General features: G+C 35.8%; 1 protein-coding gene across 1 annotated transcript; it reads right to left on the minus strand.

Moving 5' to 3' along the window:
* Nucleotides 1–18,814: 18,814 nt before the first annotated feature.
* On the minus strand, nucleotides 18,815–19,474 carry LOC140676255 (uncharacterized). Its single transcript, XM_072911150.1, has one exon. The coding sequence runs from the start codon at nucleotides 19,472–19,474 to the stop codon at nucleotides 18,815–18,817; it is 660 nt and encodes a 219-aa protein (XP_072767251.1).
* Nucleotides 19,475–19,738: the final 264 nt, after the last annotated feature.

Here is a 19,738-nt window from a genome sequence, read left to right on the forward strand (position 1 = left end):
AGACAAATGGAGAATCATTTCAATTTTTATTCAAGGAAAAGAGTCAGGAAAACGCCCTCTTCGAGAGGAAATTGCTGAATTAGATATTTCAGCCAAAATTTATTGGTCCTATTGGGATGCATTAATCTTGCAGGACGATGTTCTTTTTAAAAGATGGGAATCTACAAATTTAAAATCTAGTATTTTACAAATAATTGTTCCAGAGAAATACATCAATCAGATATTAGAAGAGGCCCATGATTCTGTATCCGGTGGACATTTCAGAATAAATAAGACATTAGAAAAGATTCGTAAACGTTTTTATTGGGCTACATGTAAAAGCGATGTGGAACATTGGTGTCGTTCTTGTAAGATCTGTATAGCAAAGAGGGGTCCTTTAGAAAAGGGAAAATCCCCGTTACAAGTTTATAATGTGGGAACTCCATTCGAAAGAGTACAGATGGACATACTCGGCCCTCTTCCGATAACTAATGCTGGGAATCGATATTTGTTGGTCATAGTCGATTGTTTTACTAAATGGGTTGAAACATTTCCATTAAAAAATATTAGGGCTAATACTGTAGCTGAAGTTTTTGTTAGTCAGGTAGTTTCTCGTCATGGAATACCATTGGAAATCCATACAGATCAAGAGAAGAATTTTGAGTCAAAAATCTTTCAAGAGATGACACATTTATTAGGAATTAAAAAAACCAGAACAACTGCTTTACATCCACAGTCAAATGGTCAAGTGGAACGACAACATCAAACAATTCTAAATTATTTAGCTAAATTCATTTCAGAAAATCAGAAGGACTGGGATAATTGGATTCCCATGTATCTCTTAGCTTATCGATCTTCGAAACATGAAGTTACCGGTGTTACTCCTGCTGAACTGTATTTTGCTCGAGATTTAAGATTACCAATTGATTTACTTCGAGGTATTCCTCCAAACTCACAAAATGAGGAAACGGAAAATTCAGTTGATAATTATATTCGAAATATGAGAAGAAAATAATCAGATATTCACAATAGTGTTAGGCAACGCTTGCATTTAAGAACGCTTAGAACTAAAGGTTATTATGATCGTAAGGCTAGAAAGATTTCTTTTATTGTCGGTCAAAATGTTTGGTTTTAAAATCCTCGAAAAGTTAAAGGGTTGACCCCTAAGTTACAAAGTTATTGGGAGGGTCCATATAGGATAGTTAAAAAACTTAGTGATGTAGTTTTTGGTATTCAAAAATCTATTAGACATCGTAATAAAATTGTGCATGCCGACAGACTAGCACCATTTTATAGTAGAACATCTTAATGGAAGACATGATTAGAACCTAGTTATTTATTTTATAATTTTAAGCTTCTTTTTTTGTTCGTATACTTTCGTATATTGATTTATTTTCAGGAAACGTTCTCGAGAAACGACATTAAGAATTTAAAAATTGGACATGAAGTGAGAAGAGGCAAGAGACAAGGAGATTTGAATTCTGAAAAAATTATTACGCCTGAAAGAAGAGTTGCCTCATTCATGGTTTTTGAGCCGTGGTTTTTCCGTTGGTCAGGGGGCAAATGCCGAGGCAAGGACTAGAGGAGTTCCTTAAGGATGATGGGTCCATGGTAGTTACCCCCTCTTGTCCGAAGACATCGGAACCGGAGCGGGAAATAGAAGAGTCCAAGATGATGAATGATCGGAGTCGATTGGGATCAGAAATAACGGTGTTCGGTAACCTGTAGCAGCAGCTTAGGGTAGAGCAAGGAAACCGTTTGGATTCCCTGGAGTCGACAATGCCAAGGCAGAGGCTTGAAGTGTTCTGTTCGGAGAACGAAGGATCCACGAAGAGTAAACCCTCCCTCTTGTCTGAAGATATTTATTAAGGGATAAAAAGAAGAGATTTTTCAAAACCTGAAATCGGAAGAATCCAGAAAATGTGCAGTTCGGTAATCTGTAGCAACAGCTCAGAGAGGACAAGAAGACATATTGGATATTCGATAGGAAGGTCTTTGAAGACAATTATGTTTAACCCCCCTTTACCAGTTGTCGGGACGACAACTCATTTGGAAAGGAGGGGACAGTGTTACATCTCTGCGAAAGTCAGGCTATAAAATTGAACGTTTGAAATGTCTCGATATGTCTCGTTTTTAAGAGTTTCGTCGTTAAGAGAACGTTTGAAAAACAGTGACAGATGAGATTGAAAATAGCTATCAAACTGTGCGGTCGTTTCTTGATCAGCTGCGAGTTATTTGAAATTATTACGCTTTGTATTATTTTGTTTCATTAAAATATTCTTGTATTTCGTTTTATAAAATCGTGTTATTTATTTTGCAAGTGTTGGTTGCGTCGCGCGATATTTAATAATCGATCCGCGGACGTAACAATATATATATATATATATATATATATATATATATATATATTATATATATATTATTTATATTGTTGATTTATTATATAATATATCTATATCACAATAATATGTCTATTGAGTTAATCATTTGTGTTGAAATCAGATAAATCTTATATTATTTTCTAAAATAATTATTGTTTTTATCACACAATTAATTACACAATTGTTAAATATTATTTTGTGTTTTCAGATTATTGTTTTCAAATTATTATATCTTTTTTTAATAATTTTAATTGTATTTCATTCAATTAAAAATATTTCTAACTGTATTTCTAACATATAGATATGAATCGTAAATGTTCTTATTCTAAAAGACATATTCGTCGTTTGATTCATAATGAATGCTTATCTTTGAAAACAGAAGTACATACAAAACAGCTAAATAATCCTAATAATTGTACTAATTATGATCAATATGTAATATTGAAACATATGATGACGAATTATGCAATTCACAATCTATTAATGAAACTAACAATGAATCAGTTCAATATACAAGTGAATGTAAGTTGGTTAAGTTATTTATTTTTACAAACTATTTTCATAGTAAAAATTCTTTTAATTATAAATAATTTTAAATATACAACTTTAAAGCTGTTATTTATAGTTAATTAATTTTGCTGTGAAAATAAACGCTTTATATATTGCACTTATATAGTAATTTTATTTTTTATTTTTAAATAAAATATATATATTTTGTTAATATAATTATTGAACTATTTGAAATATTTTGAATATGATATGTAACTAAAGAGTATTTTTTTTAAGTATAATTTTTTAAAACTCAGCACATTATTTATGAATATAAATATATTTGAATATAAAAACGCACACACGTATTATATATTACATTGTAATAGGCATATATATTTATATATAATATATTTTTGAAAAATAAACGATGTTGACATAATAATATTTCCAGCAAATGAAAGAGCGTCATCACCACAATCATTCAATTATGCAGAAGATATAAATGATGACGTATCTTTTGTCGATGAAAATGAAAGTATAATATTGGACTGTAGAGATTTAGAGAACGATGATTTGAACGATAATAATTTTTCTGAAGATCAGTATCGACAAGAATTTGTTAACGAAATTTCAAATTGGGCAGTTGAATTTGTTTCTACAATTCCGCTTGCAGCAATTACTGCTTCGCTTAAAATTTTGCGCAAATATACAGAAGTTCCTTTTCCAAAAGATGCTCGAACGTTATTGTAAACACCTCATACGACTATTATTTCTACAATGGATGACGGGCAGTACTGTTACTTAGGATTAAAAGAAGCAATTATTAAGATAATTGAAAAATATTGAGAATTAGGATTTGAAATACGCACTGTAAATCTGATGTTTAACATAGGGTCCTGTTAGCACACATCTCGATAGCACACAACCATACATATTGACCGATGCCTAGGGTAACTAGCACGGTTAGCCAATCAGAAGGTTTTAATGTTCATTGGCCAATTAGCATTGTGCGCTATCGGATCCAGTCCTTAACATAGATGGTGTTCCTTTAGAGCATTCTAGTGAAAAAAGTTAGTGGCCTATCTTATGTTCCAATTTTCTTACAAAACAAGTTTTCTTATCGGAATCTACTGTGATGAAGGTAAACCAAAGAATTCTAATGATTTGCTTCAACAAACTGTGGATGAAGTAACATATTTTATAAATAATGGTATTATGTTAAATAATACTTTATTTTATATTAGAGTAAAAGCTATAATATGCGATGCACCTGCGAAGTCTTATATTTTAAAAGTTAAATACTACAATGATTATTATAGTTGTACTAAATGTGTTATAAAAGGAGAATACGTAGATGATACAAATTATTTTCCCTATGATCGAAATGAAGAACATAGAACGGACGAAAATTTCAGAAATTTGGCATATAATGATAATTATCAAATTGAGCAGACTATTTTGTGTAATATTCCTAATTTTGATTTAATAAAAAATGTGCCTTTAGACTATATGCATTTAGTTTGTCTGAGTATAGTCCGAAAACTTCTTCTATTGTGGACTGTGAAATCATTTTCTTTTAAATTATCGATTATTCAAAAGAAACAAATTTCAACTAGTTAATTAATTTTAAAAAACATGTCCCATTTGAATTCTCTAGAAAACCACGAAGTCTGAATTATCTTAAATTGTGGAAAGCAACGGAATTAAGACAATTCTTATTATATGTAGGACCTATAGTACTTAAAGGTATAATAGACGAAAATGTTTATTCCAATTTTCTGACATTATATGCAGCCATAACAATTTTAGATAGTCCAAATTTATCTGCTAAGGTAGAAAATATTCAGTATGCAAAAGAACTATTACAACACTTGGTTAAATGCTTTCAAATAATATATGGAAAAAAGTACGTTTCGCATAATGTACATAACTTGTTGCATCTAACTGATGATGTAGAAACATTTGGTCCATTAGATCAATTCAGCACATTTAGATTTGAAAACTATCTTTCTAAAATAAAAAAGTTGATTCGTAAAGGTGACAAGCCTTTGCAACAAATTGCAAGAAGACTAACGGAAATTGATATAAATAGTCGCAATGACGTTGAAATTTTAACAAATACTAATAACATTCAACTAAAAAAACATTATTGCAATGGACCATTATTAAATGGTATTAATCAAAAGACTTGTCGTCAATTTTCTATTTTAAAAACAAAACACTATACTTTAGATATTAATCCATTTATAAAAAGTCCATGTAAAGTCGATGTCTCGAAAGTCTCGAAGTTTATTGTTGTCGCTTTTCCGCAATGCCAATTGGTTTAATTGTTGCGCTCACTTCATGAGTGTCTGTCATCTCAATTTTAACAGTTTGTGTGTAATGAGAGAAAGAGAAAAAGAAAGTAGGTATCAAAGAGAGAGAGAGAGAGAGAGAGAGAGAGAGAGAGAGAGAGAGAGAGAGAGTGTGCATGCGTGCGTGCGTGTGTGTGATTGCAAGACAGGTATATATAAATTCAATTTTACAGCGTGTGTGACCATACAGGGTGTCCCTAATTTAAATGGCAAAACTTTAGGAGCGTGTAAGGGACCGAGAAACTAAGACAAAATGTCCATTGTAGATTTGCTCGTTTTTGCTCCATTTTGGAGAAAATCGCAAAACAAAATAAGTTTTCGTTTTTTTACTTTTTTATTTACATTTTATTCATGTTATCATTTATTTAATTGCAGATATTGTTTAAAATGCTGCCCTTTTACAGCAATGCAAACATTACATCTAGCACTGACTACATTAATTGCAGCTAGACATTGTTTTGGTACAACTGACTAAAAATTCAATCCCTTTATTGTCAATTGAGTTGTTTATTCGGTGCCAATCAACTCAATTGACAATATATAAAGGGATAATAAAGGGATTGAATTTTTGTGATTTTCTCCAAAATGTAGCAAAAACGAACAAATCTATAAAGGACTTTTTGTCTTAGTTTTTCGGCCCCCTACACGCTCCTGAAGTTTTGCCATTTAAATTGAGGACACCCTGTATAAGGAATAGCGCGCGCTACGCGCGCGCCTGTAATGTCTAGTACCATAAAAAATGATTGTGTATTGTTAGATAATGGAACCTATGTACAAATATATAATTTTATACGATTTTATATAATTTTTTTAATTATAATTTTATATTAAATATAAGAACAAAAGCTGGTTAATAGGAAAAGAAATAATGTGTAATTCGTCAAATCTTTATACGGAACCTTGTCATTCACAAAACTTTAATATACATATTGAGTAGTGTGTATATGAGAGTTCTAAACCAGGTGCTCGAGGGGGGAGCGGGCGCGGGGGGGAACCGCGGGCGCGGAGGATGACGTTACGCAGGTCCGCGGCGCGGTTTGTAGACAAGGGGTACGCGGAGAGAGGGAGAGGTCCGCGACACAGCCGCAGGTCCGCGACGCGGTTTGTAGACGAGTGGTCCGCGGAGAGGGGGGAGAGGTCCGCGGTACAGCCGCAGGTCCGCGACGCGGTTTGTAGACGAGGGGTACGCGGAGAGGAGAGAGAGAGGTCCGCGACGCGGTCGGTAGGTGAGGGGTTTACGGAGAGGAGAGAGAGGTCCGCGACACGGCAGTAGACGAGGGGTTTGCGGAGAGGGAAGAGAGGTCCGCGGCGTAACCGATGGGTCCGCGAGTAGGGAGATGGATAGAGAGAGACAGCGCGATAGACGTTCGCAACGCGGTAGAAAGAGACAACGCGATAGGCGTTCGCAACGCGGTAGACGGAGACGCGTGGTATAGGATAGGATAAGGAGAGCGCTATGTGCATTGTACATAGCGTAGGACAATGAGAGCATGATGTGGTGGGAAAAGGAGAAGATTACAACAGGAAGATAATGTGAGAGAGAAAGAATGAGGATGAGGGAAAGGATAGCGGGAGCGCGATAAGACGGAGGCTAATGCGTACGCGAGAACGCAGATTAAATTTTTTTTTATATTGTTATATTATTATTACATATATTATATACGTATATATATATAAATATATATATATATATATATATATATATATATATATACAGGGTGTCTCAAAATGACCGTATCACTTCTCGGGTGCAGGTAGAGCGGATTAAATGGAATAGAAAAATCCTGTACCATTTTGCAATTTTCAGAATAATTATTGAGAAATTAATTTACAAAGATCGGCAAATCTGGCACGAGTATCAGCTCGCTGTAAAAAAGATGGCGAGAAAGACGGCCCACCGCTAGACCGGTCGCTAAATAATCGCTAATCTATTGTTCTTATCAACGCTTCTCGTCTATACTCCTAATAACCGCGAAGCAATGGCGCCTATTAGCGACCGTCCTTCTCGCCATCTTTTTTTGCAGCAGGCTGATACTCGCGCCGGATTTGCCGATCTTTGTAAATTAATTTCTCTAATAATTATTCCGAAAATCGCAAAATGGTATAAGACATTTTGCTCAGTTTACTGTGCCCTACCTGCTCACGAGCGTTGGCACAAGTGCTCTGGGACACCCTGTATTATATATGTATATATAATAATGTTCGCTGAGCGTTTTTAATTAATAGTTTAATAATTATTGCGCAAATCTCAAAATGGTAGAGGACTTTTCGATTCAGGTTTCCACGAGAAATATCGCTACATAAATAGTGGGCGCCAATTAAGTGATACCCTGTATGTACTAAATAATATTTTTTTAAATACTAGACATTACAGGCGCGCCCTACGCGCGCGCTATTCCTTATGCGGTGTGTCCCCAATTAAAATGGCAAAACTTCGGGAACGTGTAGGAGACCGAAAAACTAAGACAAAAAGTCCTTAAGAGATTTGCTCGTTTTTGTTTCATTTTGTAGAAAATCACAAAAATTTAATCCCTTATTGTCAATTGAGTTGATTGGCACCGAATAAATTTTCTGCTTCATGGTTCTTTACATACGTAAACACTTGATGTTATCCTTTACATTCTTTTGTTTGTTTACATTATTGTTTTCTTCTACGAGTCCTTAATCAGTCTTTAGTCAGTTGTACAGAACAATGTCTAGCTGCAATTAATGTAGTCAGTGCTAGATTTACATCTTGCATTGCTGCAAGAGGGCAGCATTTTGAACAATATCTGCATTAAATAGATGATAACATGAGTAAAATGTAAATAAAAGAGTAAAAAAACGGAAACTTATTTTGTTTTTTTTTTTACGACTTTCTCCAAAATAGAGCAAAAACGAGCAAATCTCCAAAGGACACGCTCCTGAAGTTTTGCGATTTAAATTGAGGACACCCTGTATGGTCACACACGCTATAAAATTGAATGTATATATACCTATCTCTCACTCTCTCAAACACACATGCACGCACGCACGCACGCACGCACGCACGCACTCTCTCTCTCTCTCCCTCTCTCTCTCTCTCTTTCTCTCCCTCTCTCCCTTCCTCCCCTCCCCCTCCTCCTCTCGCCCTTTTCCCTTCTCTCTCTCTCTTTTTTTTTATTTCTTTATTCATCTATTATTCTTCCTCTTTTTTTCTCTTTCTTTTTTATGTATATATATAATTTAAAAGAAAAATAATAATATAAATATATTTAAGCATACACATATATCTATTGGATTATTTTACTCACGAAATATATAATTCATAAAAATTTTAATAATTAAAAAATTAAATTTTCATAATTTTTTAAATCACTTTTTTTTAATCAGTTATTACAAAGAAATATTATAACAATAATGTAGACATTCAAATATGTATAAATTTTCTTACAAGCTCTATAATCATTTCAACGTCTCTCAATCTTTTTCATTATCTTTAAATTCCTCCCTCCCTCTCAACCCTTCCTGACTCTCTCTTTCTCTCTCTCTCTCTCTCTTTCTCTCTCTCTCTCTCTCTCTCTCTCTCTCTCTCTCTCTCTCTGTCTCTCTTTCTTTCTCTTTTTCTCTCTTTCTGTCTTTCTCTCTCTCTCTTTTTTCCTTTTCTTTCTGTCCTGCTTCTATTTCTTTCTTCGTTTATTTTTTTACTTTTTCTCTTTCTCTTTCTCTGAGAATATAATAGAATTTCATAGAAATACATATTTTATATAACATAATGTACATATACATATACATATACATATATATATGTATATAAAAAAAAGTTATTTAAGAGAATAATTTCTAATTTATAAGAAGTAAATAAATATAATATCATTTATTTATTTCTTACTTAATTGTAATAAACTGTGTCAAAATTAATCTGTACTTATCAAATCTAATCGATCAGTATATATTGGTAAATTTCCTAACATCTATAATATTATTACCTAATAATATCTTTTTTCATACTCTCTCTTTCTCTCTCTCTCTCTTTTTCTCTCTCTTTTTCTCTGTCTCTCTCTCTCTCTCTCTCTTTCTCTCTCTTTCTTTCTCTCTGTCTTCTTGTCTTTTCTTTTTCTCTTATTTTTCGTTAGAATGAATAAGTGTCCTTTCTCTTTCTCTCTAGTTCTCTCTATTTAAAAAAAATATATTAATATAGTAAAATTTATTAATATATATATATATATATATATATATATATATATATATATATTCATATATATACATATATATGATTATACATTATACATATATATATAATACATATATAATGTATTATATATATGTATATTAATATTATATTATGTGTAGTATATTGAATAGTATATTATATTATATTTATTGTAAACCTTATTCTTTTTCTTTCCTGTTGAACACAAAGCAATTGTCAAAATTCGCAGTTTTGACAGTTTTGACTGTTTTGATAGCTGCAAAAGCGATGAAGCATGTCACAGCAGACGAAATGCTTGACAACCAAGAACCAATCGGCATCGCGGAAAAGAGGCAACATACACTTCGAGATATTCGATAATCAATAACATGCCTTTTTTATTAAAAGGACTAGATCGTCGCGCGCGCTTCGCACGCACCAATACGATCTTCTTATTTTGTTATTTTACAGCATATAATTTATATATTATATTTATATATTATATTTTGAATTGGCCAATCAGATACGTGGCCATTTTATACTCACTCGATATAGACACATTTCGGCATGCGCAGATGTCTCGGAGGTTGAAACAAAATTAATTACAAGGTAACATAAATAATTCCAATTTGTTTTGCATGTTCAATATACCAACTATTCTCTGCTTTAAAAAAAATATAGTGCTGCTGGCGCCTATTCCAATATTATTAAGGTAAAGACATCACGTGATCAAATATAAAAATACCAATTCGTCAATTTTGATCACGTGATCTGTTTTAACACCAAAAATGAGCGTCGAGCGTCAACATGAAAAGGCACCTTTAGAATTCAGTGAGTCCCGTATGCAGTGTTTTCTTTCTATTTTGCTATCGCGTTCTCGCCCCCCTTCCGTGCTCTATATCTCTATCTTTATCTTTCTCTCTCTCTCTCTCTCTTTCTCTCAATATTATGATTTACACCTTACTATTGTTTTACATGTTAAATTTTTTAACTAAAATTTAATATTTTTTTATAAAAAGTTAATTTTTTTACATTCTTATTTTAATCGTAACATGCATATGTACATATAAAGTTTGTATCACTACATTCTTACTAAATTTCTATTAATTTTACAAATATTATTATATAATGATATAAATATTTAATTAAATAATTTTTTAATATAATTTTATATTCAAAATATAAATTATTTTATATTCAATTTTAAAGTACCTTGATTATTTTCTTTCAAATATATTTTTATGTTAAATATTGAATTCTTATTTATTGTTTTAATAATATTTTTTGTCATTATGTGTACAAAATAAATTATTTTTTATTATTTTACTTGACAAATTATTTTGTTATAGATAATGCATCCTCAGGATTATGCTTAAAGGAATATGGAATAATCCATTTCCAAAAAGCATTTTTCATCACAGGATGCACTATTAAATAAATAAATATATAAAAAATGTATTATAAAATATTGATACAAAATTATATCTGTTTGTAATTATTGTAAATATGTATATGATACAAAATTTATTATTTTAAAACTTATTTAAAATAATTATAATTACACTGTAGAAGCTATACGTCCAGCATTCTTATTGAAACATTTCTGTACATATTATATACATAATTTTTAACCAATCTACTTTGTCTTTCTTCTCCTAAATAAATTTATAATGATTCCCAAGATCTAATTCGTGAAAATACAACATAAAGTCCGTGACTGAAAATATCTTTTCTTAAATCGATTGCAATTTTATCAAATGTTTGTCCTTGTGATTTATTTATTGTCATAGCAAAAGCAATTTTAATTGGAAATTCTTTTAAATACAAATGGGTAAACATTTTCACAATATAAAGTTATACGATTTAAAAAAATTGTTTCTCCTCTTTTATCACCAGTCAGAATTTCACACTTTAACAAATTATTTTCTAATTCTAAAATTAATAATCTTATTCCATTACACAAATCTTCACTGATATTCAGATTTCTAATTAGCATGATAATCGCATGCTATATTTTCTTAACCGGAGTTCATAAGGTGGAAAATTTGTTGGATTTAAAGTATTTAAATATTCTGTTAAAATAGCTTCATTAATATCATTATTATCATTAGTAGTTTCAGTAGTATCTATACTTGTGTATACTCTTTTTGTTGATTTATCAAGTAAATTCACAACTTGTTTATTTAGTTCATCCACATCAACATTTCTTGCAGAAAGTATAGCACGTTTTGCTGCAAGTCTATACTGATTGTTAGGGGGTGTTTCTTTCGATTTCGAGTCTCAAAAATTTCTTCTCTTTGGTTCAAGAGATTTTTCCATTTGGCCAATGAGGAGTTTGGTACCGTCAGAGTCTCTTATCGCTATTTAGAAATTTATAATAAACAGCTGTCACTTTAGGTTAGTCAGGCGAGCTCTCTTATCGAATGCTTCTTAAGTTTTCGTCGCCGTTTCAAATTTATGATTGCAGTTCTAAACAACTGCCTCGAGTTACGGCGACTCTGTTTTATTTAAAATTCTTTTGGAGTTTAGAGAGCCGTTCAAATGTTTATTTTTTATTAGATTTCTAAGACTTCTTTGATTGTCTTATTTAGAGTTGGTCTCGCCTTACGGAGGTTTGTTAAAAATTTTATTATCCACGTAACGTAATATTCGTGGGGTGCGACTAAAATGACAGCTCTTACAGTTTGATATTTCCCGTATAGAATTCTTAGAATCATTATCTTTAATTGTTTATACATTCCTCTCGAAAAGAAAAAATCGTGAAGTCTACAGGACGTAACATACACACAATTAAAGATAATTTATTATATTCTTACGAAGAAAGTAAACAACTCTTTTCTTTATAACAGCAATAAAAAGTTGCAGCTTTTAATCAATATTGATATGACGTTCATATATTTGATTAATTATTTATTAAATTGCAATACTTTCTTATCTATATTTTTCCAGATTACCGAATGATGGATTGTAATACAAGATCAACAAGAAATTCTCTATTTAAGCGACAATGATTGGTTTCAGGATACTGTAGCATATGAAAATATAAACCAATATACACCATTGATCCAGTTTACTAAAAACTACCATTCTGTGAAAAGTATGACGAATTAAACATTTTTTCGTAAACTACTAGACAACTATTAAAGAAAAAATAAAAAAATACATTATAAAAAAGTATAAAAGAATTTACTTATCTTTTATATTTAACATACACACATATTATAGCAAATATTTTTTTATTTTACTTAAATAATACCAAAATTTCTCGATTTGATTTTCATTAAATTTTTTTACGAAAATATTTTAAGAATCCATGAACATACATATGAAATTGTTTTTCACATCTATTTTTTAATGGTTTTTGTATACGCGCTCTGTTTTATAAATATTCAAACTATTGTTTCACAATCGACACAACCAATGATATACATTAAAATAACAAGTAACTTTTTTCTTTAAAATTTCATTCATCATACCTTGAAAATTTGAGCTGCATTTACTGCTTTCATTTGCTATTATAAGTTAAAAAAATATTTTTTCATGTTTGTCAAAAAAATAATAATAAAGCAAAGAGCGAACGTTAAATATAGTATTAAATTAAAAGAAATTATTTCTTGAAACGCTTAAAATGACGCAATATCAGTTCTTAACAAAGCGTCAGATTTTAGTTTAGAATGAGAAAAAAGAGCATTGAAAAGAATTCAAAAATAAGAAATTAAAACAATGATTATTACATTTCTTGATTTAAACATCTTCACATATAAGGAATATTTTTCAAAAAGACATACTCCCTCCCTCACATATATCAAGTATATTATAAAAGAATAATATCAGAGATGTCTTCAGACTCATTATGAGAGCAGCAAGGAAATTTTTTAAATAGAATATATGACAAAATGTGTTTTTCGAATAATTACCCACTATTTTAACAGATAGTACTGGTTGTTCTATATGTAAAACAATAGTTTCGATATTTTTTGAATATACTGTGTATATTTTATAATAGCTCAAAATAAAAAAAAACACGTATTTTTTTATATATGTATGTACGTTTTTAAATATCTTTAGAGAATGAAACATTCTTCGTAGATCACATGTTGTGTGTACGTGTGCGTGCACGCATATGTGTGTTTTACTATTTAATATCTGATATATAAATAATAAATAACATATTTATTTTGAAATATTTAATTTTATTTTTAAGACTTAATTAAACTTTATCAATTCCGTAGCAACCATTATATTACGCATTTTGCAACATACTCTTGAGGAAGAAGAATTTTAGACAGTTTTCAGGACACATTTAAATAATTCAATACAGTGAGTAAACATTTTACATAGCATTTTAACTTGAAATGTTCCTAATGGTCCACAGTTACTACATACCATAGTAATTTTTAATATAAAATTTTCTCCGTGTATAGTTGTAAGCGCGCGAGTTCTATACGCAAATATTATTAACAAATTTTGATCAACTCAAAAATTATATTAGTTTGTATATTTTTGTGTTATATAAATATACAAAGAAATGATTTTCTAATTTATAATATAATTTATTATTCATAGGAATTTTAAATTTAAATCGCTGCTGCGATTCCGTGCTCTGACAAAACTGTTCGACGATGGATACAACGATTTGCCGATGGTGGTGATCATGCTCAGCATAATCGTAGGCCTCGTAAAACCAGGGCGGAAGAAGACGAGGCTATCGTTGCCGCAGCAGTTGAGCAGCCCTTCGGCGCTGTCCAAGAGGCTCTCAACGCGGCGAACGTCCAAGTATCGGATCGGACCGCCCGGCGACGTCTGAACGAAGCTGGGTTACATTGTTACCGTCCAGCCCACAAAATTCCGCTGACTCCTGTTCATCGGGAGCAGCGCATCGCATTCGCTTTGGAGAACCTGGTGACGAGCTGTGAGGAGTGGGAGGCTGTGATCTGGACCGATGAAAAGGTCTTTGTATCATCTGTCGACCGCACACCTCATGTATGGCGACCAAGAGATCAAAGGTTGCATCCGAACCATGTTGTGCCTCTTCACAAAAGTGGAAGGATTTCGTGTGGAATGTGGGGCTGGATTTCGGGAACTGCAATCGGCGAATTGGTGCAAATTCCCGTGGATGAACTCTGCGGACTATATTCGCATACTGGAGGATGTTCTTCTTCCTTCAGTACGCGCAATCTATCCCGCAGAGGATGTACCAGTTATCCGGTTAGTGCAGGATAACTCCGGAGTCCATACCTCACATGAAACACGGGCATGGTTTCGGGATCATCCGGAGATTCAATTGGTCAACTGGCCTGCACGTTCACCAGATCTAAATTTGATCGAAAATGTCTGGGCACAAATGGTTCAACGATGGGAACCAAGACGGGAGAGGACGGTAGCAGCGTTAGTCAACCATGCGAGAGAAGTCTGGGAAGGGCTTCGGCATCGACCAGACTTTCTCGCAAACTTGATTGATTCGATACCAAATCGACTCAATCAAGTTATTGACCGGGACGGATACTGGACAAATTATTAAATGAAATGCAGCTTCCGCGCTTGTCCTACGATCGTCTATAGGCGTCTCACTCGTTCGTATACTATATATATATATATATATATATATATATATAGTATACGAACGAGTGAGACGCCTATAGACGCTTCTCCTCGCGGTGTGAAAGTTTTATTGGCCCTGAAAAGGGCCGATCGTAGGACAAGCGCGGAAGCTGCATTTCATTTAATAATTTGTCCAGTATCCGTCCCGGTCAATAACTTGATTGAGTCGATTTGGTATCGAATCAATCAAGTTTGTGAGAAAGTCTGGTCGATGCCGAAGTCCTTCCCAGACTTCTCTCGCATGGTTAACTAACGCTGCTACCGTCCTCTCCCGTCTTGGTTCCCATCGTTGAACCATATATATATATATATACAGAGTATACGAACGAGTGAGACGCCTATAGACGCGTATACTCTGTATATATATACAGAGCATATATATATATATATATATATATATATATATATATATATGTATATGCTCTGTATATATATATATATATATATATATATATATAAAGTATATATATATATATATGTATTTGCTCTGTGTATATATATATATATATATATATATATATAGTGTTACGTCCGAAAGCAGACTCGTCTTCTTGCGACGCTCGTTTTTTTTCAAACTTTTGACCGATCGATATATCGATTTCCTCACAGCTGACACGGACGTAACAGTATATATAATTCTATATAATTATATATATATATATATATAATATTTTTTATATATAAATTCTCTCTCTCTCTCTCTCTCTATATATATATATATATATTTTTTTTTTTATTTTATATTTTATATATAATTATATGTAAAAATATATATATATGTATTTATGAAAATAAATAAAAAAAGAGAGAAAATAAATAGAGTTTTTAATTTACTTTAAATTAATATTTAATATTAATATATGTATAATTTAATCATTAATATTTAAAAAACTTTTTATGAAGATATCTAAATTTTTGTAATATTACGCAGCATAACGTTATCTTCCCTAAATTAGTTATATTTTTATATAAGTATTGTAAATTTACAGTTAAATGCTCGTTGGTTCATTTGTGACAAACCATGAATTCGATCAGATATCGATATTGTGTTATAAACCCGGTAAAAATTTTTTATATATAATCAGACAAAAATAGTCGTATCTAATTATACAAATTTATATACGAAATTTGTCCATTTTATATATGATTATATATAATTATTAATAATTATAAATAAAATGTTGCAGGCATTGTGTATAAGTATGTATAAGCTTACATATACATAATTCTAATTGTAGCTATCAATCCATTTATATATAAATATACGTAACATTTTATACGGTGTCATCTATAATAATTATACATATTTTTACACAATTGTGTTGAATCCTGTATAATAATATTCAATTCTGTATAACTATACATAAGAAATTTTTTATCGGGAATTTAAAATTTGAGTTTTGTAATAATACAATTACGAAAAATATTTTATATCACGAATTATCATTTCTACACGTTTATTTATAAGTAATTATAAATTTAATTACAAACGGATGCAAGTTTACAATTACTGTTCTAATGAATCTCAAAATTACTCATAATGATACATGTATATATATATTTTTTAGCAAATTTTTTTACATAAATAGAAAAAAAAATACGCAATCATAAATAAATTAATATTTAATTAGAATAATCATATTTTTTTGATATATGTGAAACCGAACTTCTAATATTAATATAATATAATTATAATTTTACGAATGCCGGCATTCGATGCGCAGAGTTCAGCCACGTTTCTTGAAAGAATAAAAAAGAAAGCATGACATAAGCGCGAGAGCGAACGAGACGCATATAGAGACAACGCGGTGTCCTATAGCTCTCTCGCTCATTCCTCCTGCATTCAAGCGTAGAGTGAGTGAGGCAGTGCTACAGGACACCACTAATCGGCATCACGTCTTGTCATGCTTTCTCTCTCGATCGTGCGGCTTGCGCTAAGGATGCAACATCGAATTGCCTCCCACTTTTTTCTCCTCCGCTGCATGAACTCCGCCGCGCTTCAAGTGACACGTACGTACGCGCTGCATGTGTATGTGACGCTCTCGGTTGTCATACACGTACGTACATACACATTTACCGACGGACACCATTTATGCCGGTGCGTGTACAAGTTATACTATGCTCGGTTACATTTGAGTGGAGAGGCATATTTACAAAGGGGCGGTATGTATAAGTTGGGCTTTGTTTGTGTGGGTCAGTATTAGCCCTGACGACGCTGGCTCGGGGGTAGCGTCCTGGATTCGGACGGCTCGGTGATTCGGTCGGTGGCGTCCTGGGGGCGGACGGCTTGACGGTTTGGTCGGTGGCGTCCTGGTGGCGGATGGCTTGACGATTCGGACGGTGGTGTCCTGGTGGCGAACGGTTTGGCGGAAGCGCACGATGGGCGGGCGCTTGGTCGCGTGGTCAGTGGCGTCCTGGAGGCGGACGATTGTCTCTCTCCTCGCCCGGAGACGGGCGGATTGGTTGGTGTCGTCCGGAGACGGATTCAAACTCGTGCAAGGGGCCGGAGACGCCCGGTCGGTTCAACGAGAACGCTCGTTGTCCGGAGGATGGTTGGACAGGTGCCGGAGGCCGGGGATGCCCGGTCGGTTCAACGAGAACGCTCGTTGTCCGGAGGATCGTGGTAGGAAATAGTCGCTTGTGTCTGGAGCTTCGAGAGAACTCTCTCGAGGAAGGATCAGGATAGGACTAGGTGCCGACTCTCTGGCCGAGCCGGCTTATATACCCGTTGGCCGGCCTCCCACTCTCGGTTCCGAGCAGAGTAGGGAGGCGGTCGAGTGGGGAGACCGGGAGTCCCAACGTTGTAACGTTTGGTGGCGCCAATTGTTTTGCAGGGGCGGTTGTTCGGCCCCTGATGACTTCGTCACACCACTCCCTTCTTTTATCCGGGGGGGGGGGGGTAAGGGCAGGCGGTGTGCCCTTTTCGGCTGGCCGTCCTTGTTAAATCAGATGAGCCAACGTTCGTTAGGTGTCCGGGTTTTGTACCTCCGGGACACGTGTGCCGCGTGGTAGGGCACCTGGATTATCTGCCCATCTCCCAAGGTTATGGGCACAGGCGGCGGTAGGCTGACCGGAACAGGTGGTGGCGGCTGTCGTGGTTGCATCGGCGGAGTTGTCGGCAGTCAGGCTGGTGGTGTCCGGGCCGAAGGCGGCGGCGCTGGTGCTCGCGCTGGCGGTGTCGACGGATGGGTTAGCCGCATCCGGGCCTGAGGTGGTAGCGCTGGTGAGCGCGCTGGCGGTGTCGACGGATGGGTCGGCCGCATCTGGGCTCGAGGCGGTAGCGCTGGTGATCGCGCTGGTGGCGTTGGGCGAGCCGGTGGTGACGTCCGGAGCGGTGCTGGTGGCTGCACCGATGCGGGCGTGGAGTGTGCCCGCTGACGTGCGGGTGGCCCTGATGTCGCCACGCGTTAGCTCCCCAGGAGGGGGGGTCAAGCGTCGGCGCACGGGAGGACGCGCCTCCAAAAATATCGCCCTCCTTTGGGCCTGCTGGCAGTCGGATCGCTGGATGCGAATCCCGACGCGGGGATCCCAACCGGACTGGTGGTCGTGGGCGCCTGGCTCGTGAATTGCCCGGAAACGGGCGGATTTTCGTCTCCTGAGTCGGAGCTCAGTGTTCCGAAGAGCGTCGTGATGTCTTCTTGAGTCATCGTGGCGTCGAATGATGAGCCGGGTTCAATGTCCGGCCTTTTATCCTCCCACGCGCGGTTCATTAGCGGTTGTTCACGCCTGGCTTGTGCTCCGCGCGACGTGCCGGCGAATTAGCGGACTAGCGGCGAGTTCGCGGCGGCTGGCGCGGACTTCGCGCCCAATTTCAAATCCCTAATATGCACGTTTTGGTGCCAACGGCCGCGTGCATCTTATAGGTCGACGTTGACGGGTGAAGTGAGGCGGCGGACGGTCATTGGCCCGATATATCGAGGTGCCAACTTGGCGTTGAACCCGCGGGCTTTGTCGGAGAGTGGTCGAACCCGTTTCCATACTTGGTCTCTGATGCTAGGTCTCCAGGCCCGGCGTCGCAAGTCGTAATGACTTTGTTGTTGTTGGAAAGCCCTCGCCAAGTGGGTCCGGACGACGTCATAGGCCTCTTCCAGGAGGCGGTGCGTGGTCTCCGGTGTGTTCGTTGTTCGGGTCGCTCGCCGATCCGCCGGGTGCGGTCGGGCTAATTCCCATCCGTGAAGCAGGTAGGCGGGAGTGATTCCGGTAACCTCCTGTCTCGCGGTGTTGAACGCGTACTGCAACTGGGGAAGGAGCTCGTCCCAGCGTTGCTGTCGCTTGTCGACGTACTGGGCGACCATGGTCTTGATGGTCCGGTTGGCTCGCTCGACGGGGTTACACTGTGGTGCGTACGCAGATGACGTCTGGTGGGTGATCTTGTGGTCGGCCAGAAATTTTTCGAACTGACGAGATGTGAACTGGTTATCCGATATCACGATGGTCGAACAGCTGTGGCGGTAGATAAACTGCTGCGTGAGCGCCCGGAGGATGGCGGTGGTGGTGGCTTTGCGCAGTGGTGTCATTTCCAGCCACTTGGTGAACCGATCTTGAGCAGCCAGGTGTGCCCTGCGGAAGAATGGGGCAAAGAGCCGATTAAGTCCATGGAGGCCTGTTGCCACGGGGCAGTTACCAAGGATGCGTGCAGCCGGCGCTTGTGGGAAGCCTTGTGTGCGGTGCAGTTGTCGCGCCGATTTACGTAGCGGGTAATGTCCCAAAACATCCCGGGCCAGTGATATAATTCGGCCACGCGACTGATCGTCTTGGCCACCCCCAAGTGTCCGGCCGCG

This window comes from Anoplolepis gracilipes, chromosome 2 (genome assembly GCF_047496725.1).
Source record: "Anoplolepis gracilipes chromosome 2, ASM4749672v1, whole genome shotgun sequence".
In the NCBI taxonomy this organism is placed as follows: domain Eukaryota; kingdom Metazoa; phylum Arthropoda; class Insecta; order Hymenoptera; family Formicidae; genus Anoplolepis; species Anoplolepis gracilipes.

Coding starts and splice junctions, on each gene's coding strand:
- LOC140676255 (XM_072911150.1), bottom strand. CDS start 19,474: ATGACACCACTGCGCAAAGCCACCACCACCGCCATCCTCCGGGCGCTC.